Consider the following 13,115-nt stretch of genomic DNA (forward strand, 5'->3'; position numbering starts at 1 on the left):
GATCCTTGCATGTGGGGCAAAGTGGTGAAAACAGAGGTGCTGTTTTGCTAAGAAATGATTATACAAAAATAGTATATATAAAGTTACCACGTGGTAATGCATATGTTTATTCAGTGACTAGACCACTAGCTATATCAGGATATATATAGTTATCGCAATATGAAATGACCTAAATTGTGGCCATATCAACCAGCCCTAATATGAAAGGATTTTAAAATGTTTGCACTACTTACAGCTTCCAGCTAGTTGGACTTTCCCTTCACCGTTACAATGTGTTACTCTTAGTCAGTGTGAAACTCCAATCCAACCAATGCTACTTTTTTTTTTTTTTTAACCTTCTGGAGTCCATCTATGTATTGACAATAAACATGTTTTATGTACAGTAATAACTTTATTTATATATGATATGTAGACAAGCTGAGAAAGCCAGTTAAAGTTCAATCATAGGAGCTTTCACAGTGTGCCATTTATGTTTCTAGACCATTTTTAAAATGTGAATTTTCTTTCTACAATGAAAACTATTACTATTTTGGATTTACATGCAAAAAGACTGCTTTGTAGTTTTATTATTTATTATTTCTTCTGCTGTTTTGTGTGTATAAATAGTAATTTAAAAAATGGTACATTTCCATAGACACCTGTGTCTTTTGTTTGTATTTTCGGTTCCTGGCAGCTTTATACTTTGTTAATTAAAATAAAATGAAAAATCTGACTGATAGCCGAGTTTGTGTGGAGAAAAAGAAGCCATGCATGTGATGTAAGGACAGACTGAAAGATGCTGAACAGAGACAGAAATGAATGCATAGGAAGTTGACAAATTTCAACCAAAATCTCCTGGACTTCAGAGGTTTAATGTGGTTTGTATGTAACTTTGTCTCTGTTTCTCTTACAGGAGGAGGAAATGTTCCGACCCAACATGTTCTTCCTTTTGCTCCTGCCGCCCATTATATTCGAATCTGGATACTCTTTACATAAGGTACGACAGAATGTGTGCATAAAACTGAATTTCTCAAGATGTAAAATAAGGCTTGATTGTTATGTGTGCAAACCAGCTTATGCATTTACATTTTTTGTTCTGTTTTAGTGCTTGTATTGTTCTTTCAAAATGCAGCACAATACAATTCCCCTTAAATTAAGGCATAAACAAACAGGGACTAAAGGTTATGGTATGAAGGCATAAAAAAAGCATAAACAGCTCTGCTCTCTGTCAGTTATGTTCTTCCTGTATTGTCACAATTGCCATATATTATCATAACTTAGTTTTAAGATGGAAGAAGGTGGAATATAAGATTTTATTATTTATTAGGTTACATTATTTATGGAGACATTTCTGTTCCATTACTCCAAGTGTTATGACTATTTTCTCTGTACCTGTACCGTGCCCTACTTTTCATTTTATTGCTTGCTACGTGTTATATAACACCATGTGACTTAAAAATGTCATGCTACTAAACCATCATGAATTCTTAAGCTGTGTGTCCATGTATGTTCAGGGTAATTTCTTCCAGAACATTGGCTCCATTACTCTCTTCGCTGTAATTGGCACAGCTATCTCTGCCTTCATCGTCGGAGGGGGGATCTATTTCCTTGGGCAGGTGAGAAGTGTAGTAGTATCTTTCACCAGCTGTCAGCAAGGCCACGGCCTGATCAAATAAGTGTGAACTTGTTTACATGTTTTGAATAAATGTCTGTTTCCTGGTTGTTGTTTTTTTTTTTTTTCAGGCGGATGTGATCTATAAGATGTCAATGACTGATAGGTGAGTGTTACTGCAGTAAAACCTTATCTTCTGTGTGTGTGTGTGTGTGTGTGTGTGTTTGTTTGTTCTTGTACTTCCTACATAGTGAGGACCGGGACACGTTTTTAGCCAACAGAGTGAGGACATTTCGGCCGGTCCTCACTTCTTTTAAGGCTTTTTTGACATTTCAGACTTTGTTTTAAGGGTTCACGTTACAATTAGGTTTATGTTTTAAAAAAAACATAATTAATTAACTCACTGAAACTGTATTGTGTGGTTACAAAACTAACTAAAATTATAGTGAAAATGTCCTTCGTTTTCGTCTTTGTCAACTTTTTTCATACATAATGAAGATGGATAAGACAAAGGAAATAAAGGCAAAATTTACTGTAACCTCTTTGAAACTCCCACCCAACAAATACCCCATTACAAAAAACTAAAACTAGTAAAAAATAAAACTAAAACTAATGAAAATTCCAAAACTATTATAACCTTGCAAGGGAATTCACCATTCCAATGAGGGCCCTGTCTGTGTCTGTGTGTCTGTGTATTTTAGAGCAGCTTGGAGTTGTTATTGTGCACATGTATGTGTCCTTATTTATGCAAAGTCAGCATGGGTGTGTGTGTGTGTGTGTGTGTGTGTGTGTCTTGTGTTCAAGCAGGGTTATTGCCTGTTCACTTCCTTCTCTAAAGGAGGATATGTTTACATTCCCATTTGTTTGTTTGTGTTTGTTGACAGGAAATATCAGTAACTGATCAACAGATTGTCATGACACTTTTGGGGGAACTCATGTCTGATTAGATCTTGGTAGTTAATGTACCAAAACATAGCTAACGTGATCTTTTTTTCATTCTTGGACTTTTTGTTCCAACACATACTACATCTATGTCTTTCTGCCCATACATATTTTCTATTATTTTTTAATCACTCCTTCCAAACTGTATTTTAAACAGTACTTTCCAAATTTTGGTCTTGACATACACACTGCAACAAAGGGGTGTCTATAAACAAGATAAAAACACTAAATCTGATATATAATTCTTTTTTTAAGCATTCAACATGCTTATTTCTATATTTAATCATCTTAATTTAAGAAATCTTGTCAAGTGAAATTATCTGTCCATGCAGCAAGATCATTTCCCTCAGATTTAGTGTTTTTATCTTGTTTTTAGACACACCTTTTTGCTGTTCAGTGTGCGGATTACTCTAAGAAAGTTAATTAACTCAGTTTTAGTTTGTTTATTTATTGGCACAAGCTAGAAGACACAAAAATATAATACATTAAACGAGTAAAGAGGATTGACACATTTCTTAAGTTAAATAAAAACCCCACAATACATGTAAAATAAATGAAGTTTCAAAAATGTAGATGAAATGTGCATTTCCAAAAATTGTAATGATTAAAATACCAGTTTTAAATATGCAACCTTAGCAAACACACATCCTTCCTTATGCTTAACAAACAAGCTGTATTATGTCCCTCTGTGTGTCATATGTCTTTCTTTAATTCTTCTCCTATGTTAATGTCTGTAAAAGCGTCTTATGACTAGTGTATAACTAGAGTTGTCACGGTATTAAAATTTTCAACTCGATACGATACTCAGGAAAATATTCGATACTCGATACCATTTTCGATACCACAAGGATAAAAACAAAGACCCCAAAATTTAACAGAAATATTTTCATTAACAAGAAAAATGCAACATGTAAAAATGAGCAGAACCACAGGTTAAATATTTATAATAAAAAACAATTGTGCAAAAAGAAACTGCAACTATGATAACAAGCTTCAGGTCTGAGGTAGTGCACAAAATAAATAAATACAATAAACAATAACAATAAGAACAATATTTGAGGTTGTATGGTTTAGCTGCTTAATAAGTTGTTGGATCGATACTTTTGAAAATGAGTATTGTATTTGGATCAAGGTTATAATAGTTTTGGATTTTTCATTAGTTTTAGTTTTAATTTCGTTGTCAATTTTTGTTTTCAGAGTGAGTTAATTAGTTTTAATTAGTTTTTATTTTTTGGAAAATGCTTAGTTTTAGTTTAGTTTTTATTAGTTTTAGTGTTATTTTTTTTTGTAATGGGGTATTTGTTGGGTGCCAGATTCAATAAGGTCACAATAAATGTTTCCTTTGTTTCCTTTGTCTGATCCATCTCAGCCGCAATAAGTTTATTAAGTCATAAAACCAGATGGACTAAATAATTTAGATTTAATATCAACCAAAAGAATTACGTATGAAAAAAGTTGACAAAGATGAAAACTAAGGACATTTTCACTATAATTTCAGTTAGTTTTAGTTAGTTTTGTAACCACAAAATACAGTTTCAGTTAGTTATCGTTTTTTTAAAAACTCTTGTTTTTATTTTTATTTCAGTTAACGAAAAATGTTTTTTCAATTCTAGTTTTTGTTATTTCGTTAGGTTTCGTTAACTATAATATCCTTGATTTGGATATAACATTTTAGTATCAATACTTTTTTGAATATGGATACTTTTGACAACCCTACAGTACAGGCCAAAAGTTTGGACACACCTTCTCATTCAATGTTTTTCCTTTATTTTCATGACTATTGACATTGTAAATTAATCAAAACTATTAATGAACACATGTGGAATTATGTACTTAACAAAAAAAGTGTGAAATAACTGAAAACATGTCTTATATTCTAGTAAGCAAAGCGTGGCTACTTTGAGGAATCTAAAATACAAGACATGTTTTCAGTTGTTTCGCACTTTTTTTGTTAAGTACATAATTCCATATGTGTTTATTCATAGTTTTGATGCCTTCAGTGAGAATCTACAATGTAAATAGTCATGAAAATAAAGAAAAACGCATTGAATGAGAAGGTGTGTGTCCAAACTTTTGGCCTGTACTGTATATATAGCTAATGTTCACTCCTTCCTGCAGCTTTGCCTTCGGCTCCCTGATCTCAGCGGTGGACCCCGTAGCTACCATCGCCATCTTTAACGCCCTCAACGTGGACCCGGTCCTCCACATGCTGGTGTACGGTGAGAGCATCCTCAACGACGCAGTCTCCATCGTCCTCACCAAGTAAGAGTCCCTCTCGGTCCACTCCCTCTGGGCTTGTTTATTTTCCAGGAAAAAAACACTGGCACATTTACATTTGCCCATGCATGATGTTTGCATAGCTTTTTACCTCCACCAGCAACCCAGATGAACGATAAAGAATAATGTGCACATAGTCTGCAGATGTCATGAAAGGCTCAGGCAAACAGTATCACCGCTGTCGAATCTTGCACACAGAAATGCACCAATCATATCTAATCATATGTAAATGCACAATGTTGTTTTATGGAAAATTCCTTTCTTGCATGTGTTAGCTCTTTTGTAAGAATTAGCCAAACACACACTGCAAAAAAGGGGTGTCTAAAAACACTAAATCTGAGGGAAATTATCTTGCTGCATGTACAGGTAATTTCACTTGACAAGATTTATAAAAATAAGATTATTAAATCTAGAAATAAGCATGTTGTACGCTTAAAATAAGAAATTAACTGTTAAAACAAGATAAATTATCTAACACTTCTAAATCTAAAGGTTTTTTTTTATCTTGTAAGATACAAATCATTTGCAGTGCACTCTGCTCGGGCCAGTTCATCGCTGCTTGCAGCTTTATTTTATCTTGTTTTAAGAGTTAATTTCTTATTTTAAGTGTTCAACATGCTTATTTCTCGATTCAACAATCTTAATTTAAGATATCTTGTCAAGGGAAATCATTTGTCCATGCAGCAAGATAATTTCCCTCAGATTTAGTGTTTTTATCTTGTTTTTAGACGCCCTTTTTTTGCAGTGCGGTATTTTAAGATTAGATTGTGTTACCGCAGTCTTTCAGAATTACTTGGAACTGAAAAAATACTTGCACGATGCAGACATATTGCCATGGTTTTTCAGTATTCTTTATATAGTTTCTTTATCTTTATTTCATCACCTGCTGCAGTGATGACTTATATTCCCCTCAGGGTTCAATTATCTGCTCTAGTGCAATAAACCACACACACACCCATGCACACACAAACACAGTGACACACCAGCTCCTCAGAATTGTAAATGTCAGCTTGGATGTAGTTAGGCGTTTTGCAACCTTTGAACCCCACCTGCTTTTTGCTGATTACTCCATAACAGGAAGTGAGGAGGAGGGGAAAACCACAATTATTACTGGCTTTGATACATTTGAATACACTGAATTCCTGAGCTTGATGCCTATTATTAACATAACAATTTGACTGATAGTCAATTCAAGTCATTTTTATTGATATAGCCCATTTCATACACAGAACGGTAGCCCAATGTGCTTCACATAATCATAACAATCACATATTAAAATATCTAAAATGTCATGTCATATGAGGTCAAATCGATTAAAATAGTTAAAGTAAATTAAAAAAATGAAGACATGGGAATTCACAGGGGACATATTACACAGAAATGACAAAAGCAAAAGAAGCAATTACAAAACAAATTATAAAAAGCAAAACAGCAAAACACAGCACAGATAAAAACATAAAGACTAACAGACCACAGGTGCAGGAGTGGGTTAGTGGAAGGCATCATGGAAAAGTTTGGTTTTTAGTCTTGATTTAACCCTCTGGAGTCTCCAAAAGCTCCAAATCCAGACTTCTTCATCACATCCAGACTAGAAAACAAAGCAGCGTGGAGCCCTACTGTAAATTTACCTCTAAAGTTCTGGCTGTAAACTCCATGAGGCCAGTTTCAGTTTGATGATGATATACCAAGTAAAACTGGAGACAAGCTCAAATAGATTTAGTATAAAATGATAGAACTGGATGTAACCCTCTTATATGTTAGATTTGACACCTTGGTTCACATTTGCAACATTTAAAATTCTTTATTGAGCATGATAGTGTTTTGAAAGTAAAAAAAAAAGATTCAAAATCACATTTTATGTTGGAATAAAGGATTAAAAAAGACACAAAAGGACTAAAAAAATACAGAAAATTGCTTCTTTTTAAAAAAAAAAAAAAGACACAAAATGACCAAAATTGTTAAGCTAAACAAGACACAAATAAAATAGAGTCCCACTAGAATAAAAACCAGAGTTGGATGACAGGATCACACACAATCACAAGATCACATTTATATGTTGGTTTTTCTTTGTTTCTTTTTGGTTCAAAATGTTGATCCAGTAAGTCAGAATAAAAAGTAAATTATTAGGCCATATAGGTGAGGTTGTACTGAAAAAAATATACCAACATGGCATTTAAACATGTTTTAAGTGGTTAATACAGGCAGGATGAAAAGGATTCAGAAATGGACAAAATAGCCCATAGAGTTAAAAATGGGGACGGTGGGAGAATGGATGGAAATATTGTTGGAGGCTTTTATTTTCTTGTCATTTATTCCCCTTTTGTGCCAGAAGCAAAGACACCCTTATTATAAAAAAGATAATTGAACTGTAAAACTATTGAGCATTTCATTACAATCACACACTCATTTTATCATACATTACACTCTATCTTATAATGATCAAAAATTTAATTTTATACATTTATGAAACAACCTTTTTATATAACTTTTGCAAAATGATTCTTTCTTCGATAATGAACTGCTTATAAGACAACTGTCCTTATTTTTCAGAACTTGCATAGCCCAACAAAAAATGTTTTTGTTGAAAAATGTAATTTATTATAAAAGCATTTGGAAACAAACACGGCTCTCTGTCACCACTCATACTATTATTACAGAACACAACGTTCTTCTCACTGATCTTTCTCCAAGACAGGGTAATAATCCCACTTGGCAGACATTTATCTTCTGTTTTATTTGTAAATAATCTACACATGCTCAGCAAATGTTGGTTGCTCTCAGCAGCATATGCTCACTACTTTTGCTCGAGTTTGACCACATTTTTATTATATTTTTTTAACCTTCATTTAACCAGGAAATATCCCATTTCCCACAAAATACAGTTACATATTTAGAAAAGACACAGACCTTAAACACATTATGAGAAACAAGTGCATATTGTGGAATTGGCCTCAATAACTCTCAGTTTGGATTTAACCCTTTGATGCACAACATGGTCTAAAGCAGGAGTGTCAAACTCTGGCCCGCGGACCAAATTTGGCCCGCAGTGTAATTTTATTTGGCCCGCGAGGCAATACCAAATTATATTATTATTGTACTATAAAAGCTGACCCGCCGGTATTATATGACGCATTTACAGCTAATACTACAAATCCCACAATGCCCTGCTGTTGTTTTGGCGCGTCAATCAGGACAGGACCCAGAAACGCTCCTCTGTGACAGTCGTCATAGCAACCTCAAGCTAGAGCTGTCTCCGAGCTGCCCCTTCCCAAAAATGGCGAAAAGAAAGGCAGAATTTATTAACCTGTTGAAAAAGTTTTTTTTGATATTTAAATCAGAAGGATGCAAATAGAAAAGAGGCATACGATTTTTATTTAATAAATTAATGACATTGATGTGTTTATTTGAAATTTGATTTTGCATGTCTGCACTATTTAGTTATATATTGTATGTTTATAAGCGTTGCTGGTTCCATATTTAATGTTAAAGCAAAACATGTTTGGTATATATTAAAAGGTTTATTTGTTCAATGTTGGCCCGCGATTTTATTCAAGTTTAAAATTTTGGCCCATTGTGTATTTGAGTTTGACACCCCTGGTCTAAAGGGACCCGACTAAGTTTTTATATTCTATATCTATGCAATAAATTAGTTTCATCATGCAGTATTGCAGATTTTCCTCAAATAACTTGTTTTTGATCATCATACATCCTAATATTTTATTTTCATTTCTTACTTTTTGAATAAAAACCCTTTTTTATCACTATGCTTCTAATGCACAAGGTCATTTTTGACCCATGTTGTGCATTAAAGGTTTTTTTATGTTATCATCAATTCACCAATCACCAATTTAAAACCTGACAAAGAAGACACAAATATTAACTATCCTGTTTTGTTAAATTGGTGTTTTTCTAATGGAAATTATTATTTGGTGGCTCTAATAAGTCTCAAATGTTAAAATATGTGATTTTCCAATGTAATCTGGTGGTTCTAACAACTCTTTTACAGTTAAACCTTAAAAATAAGACAAACATAGTTACACATATACTCAAATTGTTAATTTAGTGCATCACTTTTTGTATCACTACGCTTCTAATGCACAAGGTCATTTTTGACCCATGTGTGTAAACTTGATGTAATAATACAAAAACTATTTTTCTTCATAAAGTATGAAAGGAAAAATGGATATAATGATCTGTTGTAATAAATAAAAAAAGATATTCAAACACACAGCAGCATGAAATAACAGGAAATGAATGCGGGTCATTTTTGACCCATGTTGTGCATTAGAAGGTGTTTATATGTTGTGCATCAAAGGGTTAAAAGTGCTCAAAGTAATTAAGTCAGTTGGTTTCCAGTCTTTTTTGTAGCATATTCCAGCATAAGGTGCAGAGTAAACAAATGCCCTTTTACCCAACTCCGTACGAGCAGAAGGCACAGAAAGCAACAATTGATCTTGTGAACAAAGAGAATAAGATCCAGCTTTTCTTGCAGTAATTAAGGTGCAAATGTATGAAGCAGGGTTCATACGGGTGCTTGAAATCCTTGAAAATGCTTGAATTTTAATGTTGAATTTCAAGGTTTGAAAAGTGCTTGGATTTTGGATTAAATGTTTGTAATTCTTACTGTATTTCTCTTGCAATCTGACTATAGATAACCGCATTTTCAATGGAAAAAACTATATAAACTGAATAGCCTATAGCCTATCTGAAATGAAGAACGCTTCGCCTGCCTCTACTTGTTTCTGAGATGTTTCTTGTTGCTCTACCCTGTATCTTCTTACTGAAGGGAGTTTTTCTAATTCCTAGTGGATGTGAGGGCTCCTGAAGTAGCCTATTTGTGGGTCTTTCCTCCTAGTTTGGGTCGTGTTTAGTTCCACCAGCTGCCGGTTGATGATTTTTGTGAGCTTACTTTTGCTCCTAGCCCCTGGATTCCCATACCAGTGTGTTTTATGAGATTAGCAAACTACTTTTAGTTGTTAAAAGTGTAAAACCTTTGCTGGTGGTATGGTTAAGTGAAAATATCCCTTTTAGTATCAAAGTACTCATCTAAAATATGCCATTTACAACCGTTTAGAGGTACTGGAAAAGCTTGAAAATGGACCTTGAAAGTTCTTGAAAAGTGCTTGAATTTGCATTGACAAGACGCTTTTTTACATTAAAAGAAAAACACAACTTATTTCGAAAATAAAAAAAACAATTTTAGCCTCAGCTTCTTCAAAAATAACAAACACAGCATTGGTTAATGTCATTTTACTTGCAGATAGACTAACGGCAGTTAACAAAGTGAAAACCGATTCTGATGTTCTGACGATTAATCCATTAATTCCTACTTTCAGTTGCAGCTGATGTTACATTTTCATCAAAACTTGCTAAATGAGAAGTTCAGGACTTTGGAAACATTCACATGTTGCAGTTGCTGTTGGAATGTTTTTTTCATAGTTTCTGTATCATAACAAAAACTTCCAGTAATGACAAATAAAGTCACTTTGTTGCTGGTATGTATCAGTAAATGTCAGGAAACTGTTGTTGTCATAGCGCAAAGTCTATTCATAGTATTCCTCAGAATCAGACTCACACACACACACACACACACACACACACACACACACATTCTTGTACTTCTATCTTTGTGAGGACCCTCATTGGAACCGTGAATTCCCTTGCAAGGTCATTATAGTTTTGGATTTTTCATTAGTTTTAGTTTTAATTGGGTTGTGGATTTTTGTTTTTAAATTCAGTTAGTTTTAATTTGTTTTTAGAGTGAGTTTTTGTAGTGGGGTATTTGTTTGGTGGGAGGTTAAAAGAGGTCACAGTAAATTTTTCCTTTATTTCCTTTGTCTTCTCCATCTTCATTATGTATAAAACAACTTGACAAAGAGGAAAAAGAAGGACATTTTCACTATAATTGAAACAATTGTTTTGTAACCACACAATACAGTTTCAGTTAATTATCTTTTTTTTAAAAACTCATTTTTATTTCGGTTAACAAAAATGTTTTTTCAATTCTAGCTTTCTTTATTTCGTTTAGTTTTTGTTAACTATAATAACCTTGTTCCCGAACCCCTTACCCTAACCCTTAAACTAACCTTCACCATCACAACTAAATACAATAACACATGGTTACCTTTACATAAACCTAATGTAACCTGAACCCTTAAAACAAAGTGTGAAATCTCAAAAAAACAGCCAAAAATGTCCTCACTTTGCAAAAATGTCCTCACTCACTTGCTTAAAAACGTGTTTCGGTCCTCACTATGTAGGAAGTACAAACACACACACACACACACACATAGGATAGTTTGTGTACACAAACTAAATCTTGACAGACAAGTTAGACAGAAACAGACACTTGGCAGGACACCTTTGTTTGTCATCCTATCTGCTGTCTCTGTACTCACGTTATTGCTGCCTTATCTCTCCTACTCACAACCAGCTAAATGTGCAAAGTGATCTCAAGTGTCTGCATGCCCCCGTAGAGTAAATGAATGCATGAATAATGGATAGGCTGAACAGCCCTGGCAGCTTGCTTGTTGTTAGCACCTCACTGACTGGCGTTCTTAGAAAGCTACTTTACAGTTTGGCCCAGTTGTTTACAACAGCCACGTAGGTCATGCCTTTGCTTTGGAGCTCGTTATAAGCACTAAGAATCTGATTATTAGTTATGCGGTGTTGCCTGACTGTTTGTTTAGATCAGGGGTCTCAAACTCAAATTACTGGGGGGGCGCTGGAGGCAGTATCAAAATGACCAAAAAAAGACACAAAATTATTTAAAAAAAAGACACAAAATTACAGAGAAAAACTAAATTACTAAAAAAAGACACAAAATGACGAAAAAAAGACACAAAATTACAAAAAAAAGACACAAAATGACAGAAAAAAACTAAATTACCTTAAAAAGACACAAAATGACCATAAAAGACACAAAATGACCAAACTAAAACAAGACACAAAATGACCAAAAAAAGACAAAATAACTAAAACAAGACTTACTTGATTCCTATGGTCTATGTCTAGTTCCATCAGGTTGAATGCACTTATTGTAAGTCGCTTTGGACAAAAGCGTCTGCTAAATGACATGTAATGTAATGTAATGTAATGTAATGTAAAGACACAAAATGATCAAAAAAAGACACAAAATGACCAAAAAAAAACACAAAATAACTAAAACAAGACACAAAATGACCAAAAAAAGACACAAAAATACACAAAATTACTTAAAAAGACACAACATTATTAGAAAAAGACACAAAATGACCAAAAAAGGACACAAGATTTCGTCTCAAGGGCCGCAATTGGCTCGCAGGCCGCAAGTTTGAGACCCATGATTTAGATTATGGTTAATAAAAACATTTCATTTTTTACAATTAGATTTTCCAATTACTATAAAACATTCAGATGCTACTTTTTGGGATGCAAACAAGATAATACATCTTTTTCTCAAAGCTAATTTAGAGTGAAAAGTATATATCAAGTTTTGGAATTTGGCAGCTCACTGCTGACAGCTATATTTACTAAGAAACATGCAAAAGATGTTGTAGAGGAAATGCTTGAGCAGTAATGCGTCTAGCTGTTCCTAAAAGTCATGCTGCGCTTTAACGGGTAAATTTGACATCCAAAAACAAATTATTGGGGCTCAGAGAGTGTTCTGATATGTGTGTGTGTGGCCAAAAGTCACAATAAATTCCTTCATGTCTCTGTTCCTGTTAAGCCATGTGGGTGAAACAATATAGCTGACCTCTGTTTAGAAAACAGAATTCTGATGGCTGGATTACAAACTCTGCACACACACTAATCTCACATACACAATCTCTTTTATACTTGAGTTTGCAGGATTCAGTGGTGGAGTTGTTCTGCCCTCTAGGGGCCAGTAGAGGTATTACAACACAGGATGTGTAACTGAAATAATGTGGCTTCCTTTGACATCTTTTCCTTCTTTTGTCTTTCAGCACAGCAGAGGGGTTCTTCTCTCGATCAGACAACTCCATGGTAACGGGCTGGGAGACTTTTCTGCAAGCCTTGGGTTATTTCCTCAAAATGTTCTTTGGTTCTGCTGCACTGGGAACCCTCACTGGACTCATCTCGGCTCTTGTATCCACACTCATTTAAATGTGTTTGTTTCTGTGTGTGAGAGAAGTTTAAAGTTTTAATTGTTTTTGTTGATAAAGGGGTTGGTTCCAATTGGTCCTAATTTTAGAAACCTTACAGAGATATTGAAGTATTTATTTACTTACTTACTTACTTAATTACTAACTTACTTACTTACTTACTTACTAACTTCCTTACTTACTTACTAACTTACTTACTT

The 13,115-nt window shown here is 34.0% G+C and overlaps 1 protein-coding gene across 1 annotated transcript in view; it reads left to right on the top strand.

Moving 5' to 3' along the window:
• Positions 1-13,115, top strand: part of slc9a8 (solute carrier family 9 member 8) — a 40,518-nt gene that overhangs the window by 18,012 nt on the left and 9,391 nt on the right. The window contains exons 5-9 of the mRNA XM_059332915.1: positions 893-976; positions 1,494-1,595; positions 1,723-1,757; positions 4,652-4,795; positions 12,757-12,898. Of these exons, the coding sequence (XP_059188898.1) occupies positions 893-976; positions 1,494-1,595; positions 1,723-1,757; positions 4,652-4,795; positions 12,757-12,898 (507 nt within the window). The remainder of the gene's footprint in view (positions 1-892; positions 977-1,493; positions 1,596-1,722; positions 1,758-4,651; positions 4,796-12,756; positions 12,899-13,115) is intronic.

The sequence above is a fragment of the Centropristis striata genome, chromosome 5, assembly GCF_030273125.1.
Source record: "Centropristis striata isolate RG_2023a ecotype Rhode Island chromosome 5, C.striata_1.0, whole genome shotgun sequence".
NCBI lineage: Eukaryota > Metazoa > Chordata > Actinopteri > Perciformes > Serranidae > Centropristis > Centropristis striata.